Consider the following 23,166-nt stretch of genomic DNA (forward strand, 5'->3'; position numbering starts at 1 on the left):
TGCACTGCCTCCCCTGCCTCTGCACTGCCTCCCCTGCCTCTGCACTGTCTCCCCTATATCTGTACTGCTGCTCCTGTCTCTGCACTGCCTCCTCTGCCTCTGCACTGACTCCCCTGCCTCTGCACTGACTCCCCTGCCTCTGCACTGTCTCCCCTGCCTCTTCAATGCCTCCTCTGCCTCTGCACTGCCTCCTCTACCTCCCCAGTGTCCCCCCACTGACTCTGCATCATGTCACTACATGAAACTTTTTATTCAGTGACCTCAGAAGGGAGGCTTTTGCTTAGTTTCTTTTAAGCCTTATAATCTAAGGATGGCAGAGAGGGCTGTGTTGAGTATCAGAGCAGCAGTGTGAGTAGATGTAGCCTAGAGACCAGAAGAACACTTTAGGTATCTGGCTGTTCTGGCCATCCACTGGTTCATCCCTTCCCAACACTTCCTCGATTACCTGTCTGTCAGTGCTGGGTGTAGCTGGTCTGGAGATCATGGCCTGCTATGACCATATTCCAGGACCTCCTTCCCACTTCCAGCACATGTAGCTAGGCACCTCACAGGAACTGTGCCATCACTGCCTCATCCCCAAGTGCCAAGTGAGGCCCATGAACTCACCCTGGCCTTCTGGCTTGAGGACTCACAGAGGCATTGCCGTCAGCTCACAGCGTCCTAATCTCTAAGTCATCACAAGCCTTTGTCCTTGGGACAGCCTCTCTCTGCTCACAGGTGCGTTTCTTCCTGTGTCTGTACTGTTCTGGGAGTTTAGGGACTGAGGCTGATCACCTGTGCTCTTCACATGTTTCTCTGCCTGTTTTAACAAGTTCCTGGTTCTGTTGCAGGTAACAATGTAGCAGTTGCAACAATCAAATCGGTAGATTCCTGAAATGCTGTGGGGAGGTCCGTGGGAGCTTCAGAAGCTGACGATTAGTTAATAATGAGCTGCCAAGCTGTCCCCGGGAGCAGTGGCTTCAGGCATGGACAGCGAACTGAATTTTTGAGGTTCCAGTGCAACGGGGACCAAGGATCTCTAAGTAGCTCTCCCCTCCCAGGACAGACCACTTCCCAGGAGAGACAGACTGCCTCCCAGGATGTATCACAGACCACTCCTCTGTGCACCACCATCCTTTAGTATGTATTTAGGATATATCCCTGTAGAGAGAACCAACTACCATTTGTTGCTGTTTTTTTTCTCCTTCAAGATGAGAGTAACAGCACTTCCTCTTGTCGGGTATAACCGAGTGAGGTGAGAGAGTCGCCGAGCCTGGCGCCTGCCATGTTGCTATTGCTCAGACTCTGTACCAGCTATTTTAGGATCCCGCCGTCTTTTCTCTCCATGCACAGCCCTCTGCTGTTTGGCTTGCTGTGGTTATATACGCATGGTGCTGTGGCTCTCGTGTTTTGCATGATGGCCCAGAACCTTCCCTAAGTATCTTCCCAGCCAGATATCCCTTCCCAGGAGACTGTCTGCTGTGCTCAGAACTGCTCTGTGATCTGCCCGTGTGTCTGCTCATGCTCAGCTAGAGGATCTACCTCCTCACCAGGCTCTGCCGCTCTCTCCCAACGCTATCCTTCCCAGTGCTGTGTCTTTGAGAATAGATTTAAGATGAGGTTCTTGGGTAGGAATGGGAGTTTCCTGACACACCAATCCCACAAAGAGGGTTTTTTTTTTTTTTTTTAAGGGCTGGAAAATTCCCTATGGAGAGGTCTTTGCTCCCTGGCCCTATGAGATTACTGAAGATATGGTTTCTGGACTGAAGGCCAGACCCAACGTTTCTGTGCCTGGCTCTGTTGAGTCTGACCTATATCTACAGGGAGATAGAGAGGGCAGGGGGCTTAGCGCTGGGAGTAAGTCAGCCCATTGTGGGAAACCTGACTAGGACCTTTGTGCCCATCTGAAGAGGAAGGCTCAAGACTTGTAGTAAGGTAGCTGGTAGGTGTGCAGCCTACTCCTCAGAGAGAGTGCAGCTGTGACGGGATGTGATGACAGCAACTGAAATTAGGGGCCCAGCGGAGCTACAGGCACTTCAGAGAGCAGCAGTCCCTATGCCCCACTGTAGGATTTCTGTCAGGAGGGACCCTTTGCCGGGTCACAGCAACCAGGGATCAGCCATAGGCACAGGAGACTCCCCACTGCTGGGACCGAGAACATTACCACCCACTGTCCTGCCCACCCACAGCCTGTCACTTCACTCCTCCAGAATGCTTGCGGGCACGTTGCCCAGGCAACCAGAATGCCAGCATGTTGCTACCCTTCAGTCTCCTTCAAGCACCTGTGAAGCCTGTGCAGCTACATCTCCCTGGCCCCAGAGTCATTGTTTGCTCCCAGGAGGCAGCAGTGGCCTGGGCTTGGTCGGTTCCAAGAAGGCAAGAAGTCACATGGCCCCAGAGCATCTACAAAGAGCTTAGCTAACAGCACTGGCCATGGTACCCCGAGTGTACCTTTTAAAGAGCTTCCTGAGTTTGTCCTGCTTTGTAGGTAGGGAAACTGAGGCACAGAACAATTATGTAAATTGCCCATCCCCCAGCCATGCCAAGGCATAGACCACCCTCTCAGGCTGCCTTCACTCTTGCCATGATGTCCCAAAAAGAGCAGTGTTTCACCTCGGCCGTCTCCCTTTACAAACTCACATCCTCGGTGCCCCCAAATTATCAGAGCCCGACTCTTGGACATCTATACAACCCCACCGCCCCATAGATCAAGTGCATTAAAATCCAGAAAAAACTGGCACAGTTGAAAGTAGCCTTAGGTAGTCAGAAGCTGCATACAGAGTTAGGTAGAATCTTGCAGGGATCCTAAACCCAAACTAGCAGATTGGAATATGGTATGTTGCAGCAGCTATGGGGTTGTGACAAGGGGGAGCCTGTGGTGTGCTCTGTCACACCAGGGGAAACTGGGGGGAGAATCTCTAGAACAAGCTGTTCTCTTGCAACTTCTGTGTAAAACTGGAAGTATTCTGAGGTGAGCAGGGTTCTTAAGTTCACAGAGATGGGGAACAGCCAGGAAGTGTCTGGGTATGGGGTCATGGTTCTTCTGCCTCATCCCAGATGAGCCCCAGGATAAGGGGTATCCCGATCAAGCATGAGAGAGGGCAGGCTTACACAAAGCGGACGAGAGGACACATCTTTCAGCACTTGTCTCTGTAACTGTCTCCCTGAGCTTATTCTCAGCATGTCTGGGCGTTACTGATCATGGAAGGTTGGATCTTGGTCGAAGATTCCACACTCCTTAGCTATCTTGTGTTGGCGGTGTGAGAACAGAGCCTTTAAGGGTTGATTCCTATCAACTGGCTAACATCTACGGCAGACAACATAGCAGGGTGAAGAGCCTGGGCTAACACAGCAGGTGCAGCTCCTGAAGTGAGCACGGCAGCAGAAGCAGAATGGACTCGCCACCTCTTGGCAACTCTGACACCTTATGCTACCTGAAGTTTCCAGGGACCACATAATGTCAGGGCCTCACACTTCCAACTCCCCTGACTGTGTGCCCCACCAAGAGAGAAACCTGCTGTTTCCTGTTTCCTGGGGAGCACATGCTGTCACATCTGGGCCCCCAGGAGGGTGTGTCTGTGGGGGAAGAGATGTCTTTGTCTCTCTTAATTGACAGTGATTTTCTTCCATGGAGAAACTCTGCGGAAGGGAGTTGAATTGAACCGCAATCCACTGAATCTTATTAAACCAGTCTTGGGGAAAAGTGATTTCAATAAAAATTTAAAAGGAAGAGAAGCGAGGAGTGGCAAAGTAGCAAATAGAAGCAGAAGGGCGCAAACGGTGTGCATGGCTTGCGGGTTCTGCGTTTCCTCTGCACGGTGTCCTTGGAGATGAACAAGAGGTGACTGTCAAGAGACTCATCCTCAAAGGGGTGGGTGTAGGTTTCTGCATTCAAGCAAGGAGGGTCCTTAACTCCTGGGGATTCCCACCAAGCCCACTACAGTCAGACTGAGTCTCCACAGCACACAAGTACCTTGCCTGTGACTCAGAAGGTTGCTGGAGGCTCTCTGGTTTGTAGCCAGGGTCCAGGATCGGAAGGTCGCAGAGATTCTCCACATTCGTTCATATTGCACTCTGTGTGTGTGTGTCTGTCTGTCTGTCTGTCTCTGTCTGTCTGTCTGTCTGTCTGTCTCTATCTCTCTCTGTCTTCCTCCCTCCCTCCCGGGTCCAGTTCCCCTTTGCTGTTATTGAGATGTAATCTACATGCAATTAAATTCATTGTTTTTCGAGGGCGTGGTCCGGTGGTTTTGTAAGATGTGTAGCCACCACTGTAGCGAATTCCAGAACATTCCATTACCCCCAAAAGAACCACTCCAGGAGGCAGTCACTCCAAAACAGTCCCTTTCCTGTGCTCCCCAGTAGCCACCAATCTCCACGTGGTCTCGGGGGATCCTTCATCTGCTTGTGACCCTACTCCTAGCTCCCTTGCCTTGGCATGGGTTTCTAAGGCTCCTGATGTGGTGACAGCATGCTACTCTGTGCCTGGATGTGTCCCGTGTGCCTGTCTGTTAGGAGATGCTTGCGGTGTTTACATTCTTGGCTACTGAAGATCATGAGCATACAGCCATGTACTATAAGTCAGTAATTGCTGCGCCAGTGGTAGCTCTGATTTTCTCAGGGAATCAACGTTGTCTCCAGTCACCATGCCCGTTCATTCTCACCGTGTGCACTGAGGTACTACTCCCTCAGCGCCATCTTCAGTACTTGCTTGATGTGACCTATCTTTGCCTCGAGGTTTAAAAGGCATGACATATTCTGCAGGGCCCAGTTCAATGTCCTGGGGTTTCTACCTGGCCTTCTGGGTGAACATGTGGCCTGTTGGCACTGATGGGCTAATAGTTGCAAGGCCTCATGTGTCATCTGGGCGGATAGTGGGCAGCTGACAATGCCTTGGTACCTTCCTGAAGTGGGGTCCTCCAAGAACAGCTTCACGTTGTAGCTGAGCACACCTGAGGGACCCCCTTCCCTCTGTACTGAGCCCCCCTGGGAGGTTTGCAGGAGGCACGAGAAGAGGAGATACTGGTAGGTTGATTGGTTTACAGGGTTCCTAAATCACTCAGGTATGTCCCCTGCAGACCAGAGTTGTCCCTGATGTCACAGCTGTGAGATCAGGCCTCATACAGAGCTTGAAATCTCTATAGTCCAGTAGGACAAGGCCTGGTCCTAGCTGACAGCCACTTCCCCTAGGCTGCCCTCCGTTTTCCTTCTGAGCAAATGCATCCCTTTACAAGGGAGCCCCTAGGCTGAGGGGGAGCAGGGTATCCGCCTCCCCAGCTTCACTGCCATAGTTGAGTTTTCTGCATAACAGCTGGGTGTCTTGGAAATGAGAAGGTTTCTATGGTAACCAATTACAGCCCATGATTGGTGAAAAATCACAGAAATATCCTGTGTGTGAAGTTATGCCGGGGAGGCAGGCCCAGACTTAGGTACTGAGGTTTTAATTTCCTGGGGTGATATTTCTCCGAGTTCTGATGGGAAGCAATACTTCCCAGCCAGCCTGCCTGGTGGGGCTGGGAGAGGCCTAGAGGGGCCAGGTGGGGGGATCTGGTGGGGACCTGCTGGCTTCTGGTGTAATTTGGACTTACTGAGTTTTAGTGAGGTGTGATGGAGCCTGCTGAGGCCAGGCCAGGTGTAGGGGAGCTAGAAGGGCCGGGTTAGAGGTCAGAGTGGAATTACTGGAGTCTGCACGGGTCGCCAAGGCAGCTGGGATCTGGGTACAGGTGCTGATGGGGTCAGGAGGGGCTTGGGAGGACCTAGCAGGGTTTCTTGGATCCAGAGGGGTTTGCTGGGTTCTGGTGGAGTCTGGTAAGGCCAAGTGGAGCCCAGAAGGATGTGGTAAGACTTGGTGGGGTCTGGTGGGACCTGAGGGACAACCTAGTGTTCCAGTAAAATCTGGTAGCATCTAAGGAGTCCTGAGGGGCCCAGGGGCCCTAGTGCAGCATGGAGGAAACAATGGGGTCTGGTAGGGTCTAATGGGGCCCCAAAGGTCTTGGTAAGGTTTGGCAGTGACTAGTGGAGCCTGGTGGGGTTTGGTTGCCTAGAAACGCTGGCAAGGCTTGGTGAAGCCCAGAAGACCTGATAGGGCCAATGAGGCCTCACATTACTCATGAGATACTCAGAGCATCTCATTACAGAGAGGCAGACTCCCATCCTGATACACAGGCATGGAGGAGACCCGAGGTCCTCACCAGTCCATCCCCACAGGGTCACCCGAGGCTCTGAAGAGATGGCATCCCGAGGGCAGGGGAGTCTCACCACTGGCCTAGATCTCGCCTCACAGTGGTGACAACCCTGTCCCTACTAGAGCTCAGCTGCTCTTGCAGAGAAAGGACACAAAGGTAGAGGCAGCTCAGAGGTATCCACCTAATGAGCAAGTCCTCCTTCCGTCGGCAAAGCTCTCTCACCCTGATTAAAAAGCCAGGCCGTATTATTTGGGGACCAGTCCCTTTTTTGCTAATTAGTCCCAGCAAACCCAAGTTCTTTTCTCAGGGACCACCTCCTTCCCAAGCAGCGGTGCGTGTCAGCCTCAGGCACATGGGGTTCAGCACCAGAACAGACTGAGAAGGAACGCAAGCAATCCTTGAGCAGTGACATACAATGAAGGACAAACAAGGACACATTTGCACGCTCGCCCTGACGTAGATCCACATTTGTGCCCGGTGACCCGTGGAGATGTATAGATGAGGGTACACTCACCAAGGAGCATGGATACACACATGGAGGCATACATGGATGGATGTAGTAGCACCTTCTTGCATGCTGGCCTCTCACACCTTGGGGAGAACTCATACCCCAGGGAGCAGTCACACCCAAGGAGCACTCATAACTCAGTGAGCACTCACACGACGGGGAGAACTCATATCCTGAGGAACACTCACACCCCAAGGAGGAGCACTCAGAACCAGGGAGCACTCACACCACGGGGAGCACTCAGAGACACACCACGCCCACACACGCTCAGTGTCACGCTGGCATATGCACTCACAAACTCCCTCCCTCCGACTGTCACGCACAAGCAGTCACACTCGACACTCCTGCACACCCACCTGAGTGTGCTCCACCCCCTGCCAGCACACACAGCCACGTGGACTTCACACACATACACAGTGGCACACCCTGACACAAGTAGTCACTTTTCAAAACACACACACACACACACACACACACACACGGCACCTTATAAAGGAAAACTACCCCACGTGTGTTGCTGGGCCTGGCGAGCGCAGCCGTGCAGGATGAGGCTCAGTGTTCCCTACGCCCTGCACCCCTCCCCCCACGCAGCCTCTGAGGAAGTTTGAGTTCGCTTCTAACTTTCTGATGTGAAGTTGATGCCTGAGAGCTGACTTTGAGTGGTGTCTATAATCAGTCTTCAATTACCTATGCAGGGAGCAAAAGGGAGCGTGGGCTGCGTCTTCCACGCCTGGCTGCGTGGGTCTGCGTACTCTTCTGGATTTTCATGTGGCGTTTCAGCATCCACGGGTTTAGAGGGGATTTGTGCCCAGCTAGTAGAGCTGCCCATGGACTCTGTATGGGGGGACTGTCCCAGCATGCCCCTGAGGAGCTATTGCCACTCTTCCCCCGACCCAGCAGGCTGAGAACCAGTTTTACCCGCTGCCCTGCTGTGCCCAGACTGGCCTTTCTGTCTCCGTCCCCAGCTGACGATGAGAAGTTTCCACAGGGCATCCACATTGGAGATAAACAGGAGGGGGGTAGGGATGGGTGTGGAAATGTCAGCAGAGTTTAGTACCGAAGCTCCCAGCTTCACCTGAGTGGCAGTCAGTTCCCACAGCAATACCCAGGGAAGGGCAGGCGTAGCAGCCTTGCTTGGCTGTGTCCAGGTGGAGTGCAAACCTGGGTACTCTCAGCTCAGTTAAGATGTGGGGATGTTCCCAGCTCTGCGGGGCGGATGCTGTCCCCCCCCCCCCGCCTTGGTATTGTGTCCCTGGAATCTCAGCTTCAATATAGACAAGTCTTCAAGGGTATTTTGCAAGATGGACACGGGAGGGGGACTTTGGTGGCTTGGTCCCTTGCCATGGAAAAGCTCTTAGGTTAGTACCCAGGAGGTGCCTGAGCTGGAAGCAGCTGTCTGGGCACTGTCCTTCTGCTATGTAGAGAAACACAGTGCATTTGAGCTGGCCCAGAAGGCTTCTGGAGTCCTTTCAAGGTTCAGACGAACTCTTTTTGCAGCCAAAGGTTGTCCCTGTCCAGTGTGTGTGTGTGTGTGTGAGGGGGGAGTAAATGTAGCCCTAGTCAGAGCCCTCCTGCTGCCCCACTGTGTGCTCACTGCTCTGCTGTCTCTCCTCAGCTCCATGTCCATCCGCTGGCCCGGCCGCTCTCTCGGAAGCCATGCCTGGATACTGATAGCCATGCTGCAGCTCGTGGTTGACTTCCCATCCTGTGACTCACTAGGCCCCGGGCCCGAGTTCCGGCTCCTGTCACGCTCACAGAGACCCCAGCGGCTGTGGAGTCTGCGAAGTGGACCCCCAACAAGGCTACCAACACCAGCCTGGAGTCCCCGTGCCGCCCGGGCCGAACGAGCCCACGGGCCCATACAGATGCAGACTCCTCGTGCTCGGAGGGCCCACAGGCCCAGGGACCAGGTAGCCACCCTCGGACCCAAAGGGGGACTCACTAAGCCCCCAGCTGCCACCAGGTCGAGCCCTTCCCTCACCTCTGCAACAACTTCATCCTCTATGGTGACTGCAGGGGGTGCCGAGCATCAGAGCCTCCTAAGACGAGGCAGGAGGCACACACACGATGCTGAGTTCAACGATTTCGACTTCCGTGGTGGCCGGCCCACGACAGAGACAGAATTCATAGCCTGGGGGCCCACGGGGGACGAGGACGCACTGGAATCCAACACCTTCCCTGGTGGTTTTGGCCTCACCACGGTCTCTGTTCTGCAAACACGGAAGACAACTGTGGCCACCACCACCACCACCACCACAGCCAGCACGGCCACCGCCATGACACTGCAGACTAAGGGGGTCACCGAGTCCCTGGATCCCTGGAAAAGGACCCCTGTTGGGGTTAGCACAACGGAGCCTTCCACTAGTCCCAGCAACAATGGGAAAGACATCCAGCCCCCCAGGATCTTGGGGGAGACCTCAGGTAGGAGACTTCTTTGTATTTCTGCTCTGACTTGGGGAGAGGCAGGATGAAGGGTGGTTTGGAGCAGGGAGACACTGAGATGTGCTGGGTAGTGTACTTTAAACAGAGGCAGAGAGAACCGTTAAGCATGGACCGCAGGCACGGGTTGGGTGCTGTGTGTGTGTGTGTGTGTGTGTGTGTGTGCAGTACAGCATCTTCAGTGCCTACCTACAGCACACCTAGGCTGCAGTCTCCTGTGCACTTCACACCCCAGTGTTAAAGGACCATATCATCTTCCAGAACTTCAAGAGTGTCAGCCCTTTGGGGCTGGTTAATTGCTAGATGGAACTGTCCCATGGTTAGGGATGACCTTGGACAGCCAGAAAGACTAAGGCCAGATAAGGGGAAGAACTCCCAGCACTGCTGACTGAAGCTCTGCAGACACGATTTAGCTCTGCCCTCAGGGATGAGTTGGAGGAGGAGACATGATGAAAGGCTTTGGCACACACCTCCCCCCAACCCCGAGTCCTCTTCTTTGGCTGTGTGGACAGTAGCCACACACTTGGATGGAGACATCTCCTTCTGTGCGGTTTGGTACACCTTCTTTCATGCCTTATTCTCTAATGGCTGCAACAAGAGTAATTCTGGCCATGTCCCAGGCCAGAGTTTGTCCCTATGCCAGCAGTTATAGGGGCGAAGAGAGAGATGTCAGCTAGAGCCCCTCCCACAAGCCCCAGCGTCTGCCTCTGTTGACAAGCATGCCCGTGGTGACAAGGAAGTTCAGAAAGGCATGTTGTGGACAACACCTCCCACAAACGGCAGCATTTGCTGACACTCCAGAGTGGGGAGAAGATCCCAGGGCATCAGAACGAACGAGTGTCGGGTGGTGAGGAGCGGCCTCCTTAAGACTTCCATGTGCGAGTGACGGGAGGGAGGAGGGACAAACAGTGGGAGGGAGGAGGGACAGACAGCTCCTGAGGCCCACAGTGGGCAATTGGCACAGTGTCTCTGCTCCTGGTTTTGCTCTGCCTGTGCCTCCTCTGACCTTGGGCGAGCAGACATCCGCTCACACTTGGACAAGTTTTTACGGGGTAAACAGTCTTTTGCCCTTGAGGTACCAACACCTTTCTTTCCTTCACCAAGTAGCGGGGCCACTGGTTTTCCCTGCAGCACCTTGGTCCTCTTGGGGAGCTTGCCTGAGAAAGCAGAGCCAGCCTCTCGTCCCATCCCAAGGCCAAGGGCAGGGCTAAGCGTGACAGCTCCTGGGAAGCTGATAAAGCAGGCTTTGTAGGCAGATTGCAGCCTCTCTGGGGAGCCCATGGGGTAGCCTCTGGAACACACAGTGTAGATGGTGGGGGGAGGGGGGAACCTCGAATGCTTGTCCATCTCAGGACTGGACTCTTGCATGCAATTCTCTTAGAGTCTGTTTTAACCTCTACCATCAACCATAATCATAACGGAATTTGGTGCTCCTCTCGCTGAGTGTCACCTCCCCCGCCCCGAATACGTCACTTACCGTAAAGACACGGATGAGGAAACAAGTCCCCATTTGTCCCAAATTACATCTGCTATTACAAACACTAAACACCCGGGACAACACTGTGAGGCTTAGCAAATTAACTCACGGTACGTCGGCTGTCGCTAATCCAACCCGACAGATGCTTATCTCCGGGAAGATTTATGGCTCTCCATAATATAATCTGCCACTATATTAATCTGTTTAGCAAAAAACAGATTCAGAAGAGGGGAAAATATGTGTGCTTGCCACGAATGCAGAGGAATGCAAGGCATCGAAGCAAGAAGGCAGGCTTCTGAGCTGGCCCTGGAGACTGGACCTTGGAGGCTCAGCAGAGGAGGGGAGGGACTTGGGGGGAACTGGCCGTGGTGCTGAATATGGGCGTGTTCTTGGATGACTGAGGGAAGGCTGCATAGCCTCCTATCCTTGTAAGATTCCTGGGTGGAGAGATGCCTAGAGGGAAGTCTGACTGTTTTGATCCTTCGGCCTCCAGAAGACAGACCCGGGCATTTCGCACACTGCAAAGGGCGACCCCACATACATTGTGTGGAATCTGAGGCAGAGGGATGCTGTGGAGGATCTCTTAGCTGTGACCCATGGCACCCTCCACGTGTGCAGCAAAAAGTTTTGGGGAGGGCTGAGGTCTGCCTGTGATCTGCCCTGTGGTCTCTGTGCTCAGTGCTGAGAGCAGAGGCTAGCTCCTGCAGGGAGCTCTCCATGCCTAGGTGCAGTTTTACACCCAGCTAGAGTATCTACAGAAAGCACTCAACCATTTCAGAGACAGAATACTCAGCAGGGACCGGAGGGCCGTGCCATCGTCCCCCAGATTTGCCCAGATCCTGCTGATGGCACCCAAGGAACTTGGACCCAGGCTTCCGTGCAGTCAGTTGTGCTCTACACAGAGGCATCTTTGGAGTTTGGCTTGGGAATTGGGTAGGTTGGGATTCTCACTTCTGTGTAGAACAATCTGTGAAGGGTCGGGCTACATGCTCCCGTACCTGCCTGAGGCCAGGACGTTCCTGTGGGTTATGTGGGATTGCCACTTCAGCAACTCTGGAATTACTCAGAGCCTCGGGTTAAAAGAGCAGCTGCCGGGATTTCTAGAAAACTCTCTCTGATGCAGATGACAGGTCAGACAGCAGGGGAACTAACCCTGGGATTTAGAGTCATAACCTCGGTCGACGTGGTCACCCATCTGCACAGAAACAAGACGTCGGTGAGATCGAAGTGCACACTTCCCTTCGGGAGCTTAGAGTCTAGCATGTGGCAGCTGTGTTTGGTGCTGTTAATGTCAGTATGAGGGTGGTCATTCATAGTAATGCTGATGATGCCGAAGATGGAGATGCCAATGACAGTGTTGGTGATGGTGGTGGTGGTGATGATGGTGATGGTGGTGATGATGGTGATGGTGAGGGTGATGATGATGGTGATGATGATGGTGAGGGTGATGATGGTGATGATGACCGGATGGCAACCTGAATGTAGATGACAGCAGTCACTCCAATTCATATCCTTGTGCTGATTGGCTACTATGAGCTCACGAAGTCCCAAGGCCTCATCTCTGACATTGATGCTCCCGCAGAGATGTGGCTGCTCTAGTCTGGGACAGCTTGGGATGGAAAATCACCCGGTCTATGAGCATAGAGGTGAGGAACAGAAGCAGAGGGCCAGCTGGGTCAGCACTTAGCCTGGGGCTGGGGCGGAGCGCTCCCTGCAGGGCAGCTCTGTCCACTGCCCACAGCCCTCTTACCTGTCCTGCTCACGCCAGGAACCAGAGTCTCCCAGGAGAAGCAGGAAGTCCTCGCCTGAGTTTTTGTGTTAAGTTCACAAAGGAGTTCATGGGGAGCCAAAGCCATCAGAGTTTGGCTAACAGATGTGCCCGCTCTGGGAACGCCTGGAGATGGGTGTTGACTGAGGTCGATGTGCCTGCGTGGTCGCTTGTGCCCATGATTCCCAGAGCACTCTGAGGAGTGAGATACTTTCCCCAGCTGGGAAGACCTGAAGGTGAAATACCTAGGCTGGCAGTCGGGCCTAGAAGACGGGGATCTCGCTGCAGGTCTCTCTCCTCCCGTCCACCCTGTCTTGTATCCATTCAGTCTCCGGGGATGATTTCCGGGTTGCTTTGTGCGTCTTACCACTGGGACTGGATGGCTTTTAGGTGCATCTTTAGTTAGCACTGGGGGTCGGGAGTCATTTTCTCAGTACCTCAATGGCCAACTGCTGGTCCCAGGGTCCCGCTGACAGCGAAGTGTCGTCTGGATGCTGGTGTCGGGTGGAAGGAAATGAGAAGCAGTTACATCTGTGAGGAGCCAGCTCCTTTGTTGGGAGGCACCGTGCCCATTTAAACAGCAAGCCCCTTTTAATTAAGTCGCTGGGTGCTTGCTACCGGGAAAGTGGATCTGTCCTTAATTTAATGGCGTCTGAAGTAAATGGCTCATGAACTTCAAAAGTTTTTCAGTGGATTAATTGGTAGAAGAGCATCAAAGAACAAAAGCAGTGTAGGAAACTCTGCAACATCCTAAGCTGTGGCCCCCAGAGTCTCTGCCTGGCATGTCTCAATAGACAAGGCCCAGGACACGCAAAAGCTGTGGGGCTGGAAGATGCCGTAAGATGCAGTACACGGCTGTTTATAGTCACAGATGAGGGTGCAGGATGGCCAAGCCACCCCCTGGTTCCACAGAGTCTGCTTTTGAGACTCCCTCCACCACTTACAGCGAGGTGGAGGGAGACTTGTTTCAGCTCTCCCCTCCTGGGGAGGGCTCAGGCTGCCTCTTTTCATTTCCAGTTTCGTGTGCTGCGGCCTTGGTTTATTGCGTTCAGCTAGTCTTCAGCTTCCCTCGTCCCCCAGAGGCTTGTTCTCCTTCTGAGAGCACACCAGCAGTGGGAAGCTCTCCCAGGCTGGCCCTGCCCACTGCCCGGCCTGAGCACAGGCTGACTTTCACTTCTTTCCCTGGCTGGGACCTAGAGAGCTGACTCTGTCTTCAGAGGGGTGGATATACAACAGTAGAGCCCAAAAGTCCTTCTGCCTAGAAAGCAGTTTCCTCTCTGAGGGCGAGGCTGCTGGGTAAGCAGGGCTGGGGAGTCTCCTGAGTGCACCCTGATGAATACATCTTACATTGCACATGTCACTAAATACTGCACTGGTAGCAACTCCGTGTAACATGCATACGGCTGAATGTATGGCTGTTATCTATGCCTGGGGAGCCATCCTGAGCACTGAGCTTAGGAATCGGATGGGATGCCGTTTTTAGTGTTGTCATTTGCTGGTATAAGAAGAGCAGCTTCAGAATCTCTGACTTGACCATTCATGAGCCAAACCATCAACCCTGTTGAGTTGATGTAAAAGGCTGTATCTCTGGTGGGCGTGGGTGGGGAGGCAGGGCAGTCTAGCCTCTTGTGCAATTTCCAAAGGGCTTAAAGATTGGGAAGTGAGACAGGTTACCAGGACACGCCCCTGCATAAGGACAGCAGAGTTGTCACAAAGCCACAACTTCCTGAGTGACACTGGAGGTGCTGGGGCCAGAGGAAAAGGGGAGGGTAGCTTGTGGAATGGTGGCTCTGACCGATTTGTGGAGTGGGCAGACCCTCTAGGAACCTGGAATCCTTGGTGGGAAGTTGATTCTGAAGCCCACTCTGCGTCTCTGAACTGGCCTGCACCTTCCTGCCTCCAAAGCCCAGACCGAGCTCAGCTGTCATGGCCAGCTGGATCGAGTGCCCAGCCATTGTGGGGAAGGATCTAGAGTTGTCATTTTAGGATGACAAGTGGCTTTTCTCTGATGAACTCTGATCTGCCCTTGCCCTTGAGCAGGAGGGTCCTGCCTCTAGGCTTTCTGTCAAATATCAAGTTTGAAAGGGCCTCTCTGATAGACAGATGCCCCGGCAGAAATAGGTCACCCTCACTTTAGCAGCAGGTAAGTTCCCAGTGATGCTCCCAGGCCTGTAGCCTGTCACAGCAGTCTGATTCTGGAGTGTCAGCCAGAACTGCGGCAGCTATACTCCTGAAAGATGCACCAGATGGTGAGACACAGAAGATGAGGTTGCACGTCTCTGCTCAGATGTGGATCAGTGAGCCTCTAAACCCAACACCTCACATTCTGTCGTTGGGGTGCACAGTCAGCAGGAAAGGAGGAAGAGAGGTTCCTTTCTAGAAGTTTCTTCCAGCCGTGAGAGACAAGTTCGTCATGGGGTAGAGAGAAGATGTCTACCCAGGGAGGTGCCTGGGGGGGGGCAGCTGAAGAGCCAAGACCTGTGCTGGTGGGAGGAGAGCCTGCAGACAAGGACTGAGCTGGGCTTCTGTCCATGGGTGGCATCCCTGTGCGTCCTTGACTGCACTGTGTGACCTCACCGGTCTTGTGACTTTTTTGTTTGCACAACGGAAAAGTGACTTTCGTTTTCCAAGGTTGTTCTGAGACTAGGCTGTGTTTGCTGTGTGGATGCTAGCACTGTGTCGGTGTTCAGTGGCCATGCATGTAGGATGGGCTATCCCTGGGCTATCTTGGGGCATCTCCATGTGGAGCTCAAAGTGCAAGTGGCTTCTGCCTCCTTCATTACTCTCCCCAAAGCCGATATTATGGTCGCTTGTGTGTCTCAGTCTGTTCTGTCCCTCTGTCTTTGGTGGTGGTCCTTGAGACCCCAGGATCCCTCACTGTGGGGTGACAAGGCCACCATTCCCTGGTGCTTTGTGAGAGCAGGAGGCACACCTAATATTCGCTTGTCAAACTCCTGTTCTGTGGGTAGGAAGTGTTCTTGTCTTTCATATTGAAAGTCAGTCATGTGATGAACAGAGAGCTGTCCTCTATGTGTGAGCCCCACACACAGTCCAGTCCTATAATCACCCAGCCTCTGTGTGTGTGTGTGTGTGCGTGTGTGTGTGTATGTTTGTGTGTCTGTGTGTGTGTGTGTGTGTGCGTGCATGTGCATGCGAGCATATGTGTCTGTGTGTGTGCATGCATGCATGTGTGTCTGTGTGTGTGCACATGCGTGTGTGAGTGTGTGTCTGTGTGTGTGTGTATATGTGTGTGTGTGTTGGAGCTGTCCTGACACATGGTCACAGCCTAGAGGTTTGGAGCAAATGTGTTCAAGTCCGGGAGGCTAAAGGCTAGGCATTGGCTGGGGGAGGCTGGTGGTCCCATGGAAATGTCTCTGTGCCTGTGAGCTCCCCATGCTTCAGGCCGTTGTTGGAGTATGACCGTATGGCTGTGACCCCTACCTCCATCTTCCCTGGGTTATCATTCCTGTACCCGTCTGTCTGTCTGTCTTGTAAGATCATCTATCTTGGATTTGTGTCCACTTGGATAGCCATCACGCTTGCACTATCAGGCACTTGACTGCATTGCTTCTGTGGGGCCCTTTGTCTAAATGGATCACACCGGAGGTTCTAGGAGTGAATTCCGAGACAGATAAAAAGGGTCCTCTTCAGTTGAGCTGTCCAGGTCCTGGAGTGTCAGGATTTCTCTACCCCATAGCCTGCTCCAAATCCATCTTTGCTGGAGAGGAAGGAGGGACCACATGTGGAGTTTCTGGGCTTCCCCAGATAGCACTTGGGTAAGAATAAGTGTTCTCTTGGGAGATGTGGCCTGGGAAGGCAGGGCCTAGAGAATGTGAGACCTGAGGAAGATGGGACCTAAAGGAGGCATAGTCTACCCTGGCACCGTCTGAAAAGCTGGCCAGGCTCAATGCACAGGAAGTCTCTGCGTCCTATGGGCCTTGCCCACGTGAACTGTCATCCGCCCACGCAGGGATTCATCTCCTGGCACCTGCAAATCTGTGTGTAGTGTGGACACAGCAGAGGGTAGTGATGCAGAGCTCCCAAACCCACATCTTCCCACCTAAAGCAGCAGGCACGAGAAACATCTCCGGCTCTGCTTCTGTCATTCCGGTGGGTGGAGAGGCATGTGGGAGGGAGAAAGATGCCTTAGAGATGCTGCTCTCCGAGCTAGCCATGCGGATGGACCTGAGAGCAGTGGAGGGCCGTGGAGGCGGCAGCAATATAGAAGGTCCGTGAAGAGAAAGAGCAGGGCAGGCCGAGGGAGAACAGTTCAGGGGCATATGAGGCATCACAGGCGTGGGAAGCTGGGAGCGGGCAGGGTGGGGACCTCAAAGGTTCCCAGTTGATACTGTGAGACCATAGGACTACAGAGTAAGATGGGGTTGGTGTAGGAGATGGCTCAGAGGGTAGCACACTATGATACAAACGTAAGGACCCAGTCAAATCCCCAGGGCCCACATAAAACTGCATGTTGAAAATGCCTATAAGGTCATCATTCTACAACAGGATGGAAGGCAGAAACAAGCGATTTCCCAGAGGCTCCCAGACCAGCCCTGATGTAGGCAGCACCCACCTGTCTCAAACAGGATGGAAGGACCCACACGTATGATTGTCCTCAGGCCACGGCCCACGTGGTGACTTGTGCTCACACTCAAAAGCGTGCACACCCGTGCACATAAAACAAGTATCGTAGGATCACAGGGTGATTGGCTGTGTCTCTGGGGAAAGCCCTGCTGTTCTGTGGACAGTTGCAGAAGGAAGATGGGGCGGTGACTGGAGCCAGAGGGGGAGATGGCAAGAATCCAGGAAGCAGTGGCAGCCATCTTGTAGAGAGGAACCCACTGTGAATGATGGGGAAAAAGAACAGGCTAGAATGTCCGAGACTGTAGTCTGAGTAGCTCTTGTCTTCCTCAAGATGGAGTGTTTTTAACCAGCTGGGCACAGCGTGATGCTTTTAGCCACTTTATTAGAAGTGTGTATTGGTCAGCTTCCTGTTACTGTAACAAATGCCCGGGGCAACTCAACTTAAGAAGAGGAAAGGTTTCTGATCCAGTTTTGAAGGTATCATTTCTATGAATGATTGTTGGCTTGGCCCTGGGGCGGCTTGGGATGTTTGTGTGAAACATGGATGGAGATTCACTGTGTGTCTGGGGGTAAAGTACAAGAAGCAGAGAGCGGGTCCTGTTTAGGGGCCCACCCTAATGACCTCCAAGGGCTCCCAGACCTTGCCTCTCACAGGCCCCATTACTTTCCGGTGGCACCTAGGCATTGGTCAAACCCTCAGCAGATGGGACCCAGGGGACTTTAAAAACCCACACATGACAATGGCCTAAGAAAGATGCCTGGGGTAGTTGGTTTGTAAGGCTGCCCTTGGGGTGACTGGAAAGTGGAGCTTGAAAAGACATCCATAGTGTGTGGCTTGACCGTTGTATTGTAGAAGTGGTGGTTTGCCTAGGCAGAGCTTAGATGCCCGGGAGGAGGAGGGCGGGAGGGTAGTGAGGTCAGGTGGGTGTGGGGAGGAGCTCCTGTGGACAAGGGAGGAGGCCCAAGATTGTTCTCTTTTGTCAGGGTGGGCGATAGACCTTGGGAAGGAGGAAAGCCCCCACTGAAGCAGATGGGCAGGAGGCTGACTGCATTGGACAGAGGAGGCAAGCTAACTGCTTAAGAGCTGGTGGGGAAAGCCTGTGTGGGGCAGCAGGGATGTCAGAAAGGAATGCCGGTGCAGACGAGGTCAGTCTGATGTCTCTGTTGGACACTGGCTCCTGGGTGTGTAGGGGGTCCAATCTGGCTGATGGAAGAGAGATGTTGCAGTGGACATCAGAGAGAAACTAGGGAGACCCATGTCTTGCCACGAGGGACAGGATCTTCCCGCCTTTTTAGAGATGCTCCTTTACAGCTGGGGTGGTACCTGTCCAGTGCAAGGGGCAGCAGCCGGCGTCTGGCGCCGTTACGAGTCATCCCCCAAACCTTATTTTAAAGAGCTTGTTTTATTATTTAAAATCATGAATGTGTCTGTGTGTATGATGAGTCCATGTGTCAGAGGACCCCCAGATCCTCTCAGGGCTGGAGTTACAGGTGATTCTGAGCTGCCCAACGTGGGCAGTAGAAACCAAATTCAGGTCCTCTGGAAGAGCTGTAAGTTCTTTTAAGCACTAAACCATCTGTCCTGCCCCCTCCACCTCTTGAGATAGACCTAAGACAGTGAAGGAAGGACGTGCCCCAAAGGGATGCTCCTTGTGTTCCCCACCCCCTTCCTCGGCCTCTTCCGGGTGTCAGATCCCCACTGAAGGCCCAGCCCAACCCCCTCTGTAGAGTACTACCTGTGCAGCTGTTAGCTTTGTGGAGTGGGTGACATCTGTTCCTCTCTGAGTCATCGGCTAGCAGCTCTCAACACTCCAGGTGCCCTTTCCCAGGCTCAGGCTGGTAAATACCAGGCAATGATAAACCCTCCCATCCCTTAGCTCATCGAGACCACAGAATGAAGCCCTGGGAAGCTCAGAAAGCAGTAGGCCCAGAGGCGTGCTGACAGCTGCATATCCCCTTCCTGTCTGAGTCCCCAGCACATCTCTGGTCCCATCTCCGGCTCTTCCCATGATGCCGCCGGAGCTTTAGATCCCTGTGAGTGGTATTTAGGGCCTCGAGAGCAGGGTGCTCCGGGTCACCTCACCCTGGCCTCTGGAGCAGGTGGACTGCTCCCATGGACCTTAATAGTCATCGTATGTAACCACACTGTTACTCTTTAGAAACAGAAAGACCGCAGTGTCCCTTGTATTCCCCGTGTCTTACCCAGCGCCAAGTGTCAAGCACACTTAAGGCTGTTCTAGAATATTCCCTGATGCTAGTCTTGCATCTGTAGTACCCTCATCCGAGGGCAAGCAGGGCTATAGTCCACCTGTAATTGGTGGGGCACAGTCGGGCAGGGGTGGTCATCCAAAACTGTTCTGTGAACAGGCTCCTTAGGAGGCCCGCTTTGCTGGCTCGATAGGCATGTCAGTGCTCTGTGAAGGGCCCAACAAGGAGACCTGTGTAGGATCTACACGCTCAGGAGTCTCTGCTACTTCACTGACAAACACTGAGAAACCAGGCTTTCTGCCTACGCCAGAAGGAAATGGAACCTGACGGCTCCTGAGATGGGCATGAAGCAGGGCCCACCAGGCTGTTAGAACCTACAACCACCTCAGAACAGTGGGGGTCAGACCTCCCTCAGTATCTATGAACTCCTGAACAGACAAGACCCAAGCCTCAGCCCTCAAACCCAGTGAGATTCCTGATCCATGTCTATCTGTCCTGTTCGGTGCTGACTGTCGAAATGAGCCCAGTCAGGGTGGGGAGTGGGTCTGAGTGTGGTGGCTGTGCTTGGCTGACACTAGCTGCCACCGTTGCCTGCTCAGTGAATGGCACTGTCAGCAGGCACTTTGCAGCAGGTGTGGCCTTGTTGGAGGAAGTGGTCACTGGGGGGTCTCAGAGGCTCAAGCCAGGCCCAGTGTCAGTCTCGCTTCCTACTGCCTATGGATCCAGATGTAGAACTCTCAGCTCCTTCGCCAGCACAATATCTGCCTGTGTGCAGCCATGCTTCCTGCCATGATAGTGGACTAAACCTGTAAGCCAGCCCCAGTTAAAGCGTCCCTTATAAGTGTCGTGGTGGTCATGGTGTCTGTTCACAGCAATAGAACAGTGACTAAGACAAATGTCAAGACTCAAGGGACTCAGCTAGCACCAAAAGCCTTTTCCCAGTGTTCCCTGCATGGCTGGAGGCCCCTCTTCATTAGGGCATAAAGAAGCCACTGCTACTCACAGTTCCCTGGAAGCCACCAGCATCCTAGAAGGCTCTTATAATTCCTGTGAACCTGACTGGGCAAGGGGAGGGAACAGTGGGTACAGGGACAGGCACCCACAACCTTCCAGTGTGATCAGGGAGGGGGCAGGGAGCCGAGCCAAGCTGTGCTCAGGGTTGAACCCAGGTGCCACAGCTAAAAGTCCCTGCACTGTTCTGGAACTTCGTCTTCAAGGGAAGATGACTGGGTGCTGGGTGCTGGGTGCTGGCACCTCAGAGAAGAGCAGGATGTACTTGGTAGACTTACTGGCATTACCCTAGCTAGGCCCAGGGTGCTTTCCTTCTGGCATGCTGTCGGGCTGTCCTCAGCTTCCAGGATCCAGAGGATCTGTGGACACATGGCTGCCTGGCTGTCTGCTGGAATCTGGCCTCGGTTATAGACCCTACATCAATCTCCCTTTTCCCACTCATGTATGCTCAGGTTGAATCCTGTTCTCGATACCCACACGGAGACTTATCCAGTGTGCCTAGGGACCCCTCAGCCCTGGGTAATATGGTGCTTGCTGGTATGAGACAGCTTTGGAAGAAAGCCATTGAGGTGAATTCTACTGAAATTCCCAGAGAAGGTTCATTCACTAATAAATAGCCCCCTGAACTTCCCCTCCTGAAGCATCATCTACAATAAACAGAAAACCACCCCAGCTTCTCAGATCAGGACAAGATTGTCTTATTGGCAGAGGCAGGGTAGGTCATAGGGATAGAGTAGGGTCTGCATAGGGTCCTAATCCTCTCCTAAGGACCCGTCCCTCCTCACTGTTGGAGGAGAGGTCCCACACAGGCAGAGAGATGCCGTCACACTTCCACACTGCGGTTCTTGTCCAGCTACAGTGTCGGGTTCCTCACAAGCATGATCTGTGTGATTTCCTGGCCAGCTGGTCACTTGAAGGTCTCCAGGAGGCTGGAGGTGGGGCTGGGAGTGGGGTGGGGCATGTCCCTGCAGGGTTCCCCCAGCAATGGGCAGGGCTGTTTCCTTCTGAAACTGAGGGAGACTGGGTTTCTCTTCTTTGCCATTTTCTGGCTCGTGAATGGACAGATACCGTTTCTGTATGTACGTATTTCTGCTCAGAGCTGTCCTTGCTCTCGGGGACCCCAGCTGTTAGGACTTCATGGTAATTGATGAACTCATTGTAGCAATGCCAAATTCACAGGTGTTGGGGGTTAAGATTCCAGTCTGTGGACTCAGAGTCAGGTGAAGTTCTATACACTGCACTTTCCACTGACTTGGGGAGCATCTGATCCTCTAGAAAGATACCGTCTCAGGCTTGCCGACTTCATTCCGTCCACAGAGACTGACCTTCCATAATGTCCCATCCACAGGTGCCAGGGTCAGGACTTCAGTGTTCCTGGGTGCCAAAGTTAGCCCACATGGTTCCCTCCCTTCAGTTTACACCCTTTCCTTAGCAACACAGAGTGTGTCTCAGAGTCCCAGAGCTTCTCAGAGCCATGGGCCTGTGTGACTTGATCCAGTGAAGGCTGATATTGGTGCAGAGGGAAGGGAATTACGGTAGAGATGTGCACTGTGTAAAAACACCTACAAACTTCTCAGTCCAAGGGAAGACAAGAAATTGCAGGCTTGGGGTCTTGAAGTCCAGTTTCAGCCGGAGCTCACCCAGCTAAACCCTGGAGAGGCCACACCCCCTTCATGCTTCTTTCCCACAAACTTCAGTCACAGTGATCAGGAGCTACCATTTCCCTCCCTGAACCTTCTCTGCCTGGAAGGCCTGCGGTGTACCTGTTAACCGAGCAGCCGAAGCCCCACACCTGCCACTCAGTCGTGTTCTCAGCAGCCATTCAGCCCAGAGCTTCCATCTTCCCCAGAGGGAAGGCCGGTTCTTGATATTAGTGAGTGGCCTGCTGGAGAGAAGGAGCCCGATCCCCTGCCAAGAGCAGTCAATAACCTGGATTACCAATTATCAGTGCCTGCTGGGGCACCTGGAGCTGGGTATTCAAAACAGGAAAACAGATGCTTGCAGCCAGACTGCCTCTAGCTCCATGCACTGTGGAGAGTGGTGTCGCCCCCTGGATCAAACATCCGAAGCTTTCACGTCCCACCAAGCCTAAATCTGCTGCTCCCCAATTCAGTGTCTCCTCTTGATGTAATTCTGTAGACTTGACCCCCCCCCCAGACTTTGTAGGATGCTCATGCTGGTGTCTCATGGAAATTCACAAGGGCTCTTACTCCTTCACGATACTGTGGCTATCCGCGTGGGTATGTAGCCCTGTTTGTGTGTGACTATGTGTCCTGGAAAAGTTGAGACTTTGGGATCACCCTGAATAAACAGACAGACAGGGAGGCAAAAGGGGGCTTGAGTGTCCTTATCCCTCAGAGTCACAGGGTCACTTGAGAGGGACAGCCTGAGGAGTGAGACCAGTGTCTGTGATCCTAAGGTGAGCTGGTGACCTTGGGGACCCAGGGTTGGCTCTCTGAACTCTAGAAGACCTGCTTGTGCTGGTTCCTGCTGTGAGCCGTGCAGGGCTTCCCACTTGCAGAGAGGAAGGGGGCTAGGGTGCAGGTGAGCGTGCCACACATGAATCTCCCCAGTTTCGGAAGAGAGGTCAACATGCAGGCTGCTGGAAGAATAATGGTAGCTGACCTTTGCCCTCGAATCCAATTGGTCCTCTAAGGTGGTGGCTTGCCAGCAATGTCTCTGCAAAGTTGGCACACTGCACCTCTCCTGGTCAGTGGTATCCTGAGGACTGTGGCTGTCAGGCAAGCCAACGCTTCCCTGGTGTTTGTAAGCCTGCTTCCCAGGGCAGCTAGGTGCATGCTGGGAAATGGAGATCTCTGTGGGCAGGATGGTCCCACCTCTATTCCCTTCTCCAGGATAGCCTGAGAAAATGGCTGGTGGCCCCTAGGGCTGAATCATTCTGAGGACTCTCCACACCCGTATTCTATGATCTTCATAGGACCTTCGAATCTTTAAAATCTCTCTCTCTCTCTCTCTCTCTCTCTCTCTCTCTCTCTCTCTCTCTCTCTCT

At 53.3% G+C, this 23,166-nt stretch overlaps 1 protein-coding gene across 1 annotated transcript in view; it reads left to right on the forward strand.

The window, feature by feature from the left end:
* Window positions 1–4,545: 4,545 nt before the first annotated feature.
* The window catches only part of Ajap1 (adherens junctions associated protein 1), a 55,492-nt gene continuing 36,871 nt past the window's right edge, over window positions 4,546–23,166 (forward strand). Inside the window, exons 1-3 of the mRNA XM_028757798.1 lie at window positions 4,546–4,653; window positions 5,679–5,710; window positions 8,279–9,090. Coding sequence (XP_028613631.1) covers window positions 4,546–4,653; window positions 5,679–5,710; window positions 8,279–9,090 — 952 coding nt within the window. The remainder of the gene's footprint in view (window positions 4,654–5,678; window positions 5,711–8,278; window positions 9,091–23,166) is intronic.

Source organism: Grammomys surdaster, unplaced genomic scaffold (assembly GCF_004785775.1).
Source record: "Grammomys surdaster isolate TR1022 unplaced genomic scaffold, NIH_TR_1.0 126185, whole genome shotgun sequence".
Taxonomy (NCBI): domain Eukaryota; kingdom Metazoa; phylum Chordata; class Mammalia; order Rodentia; family Muridae; genus Grammomys; species Grammomys surdaster.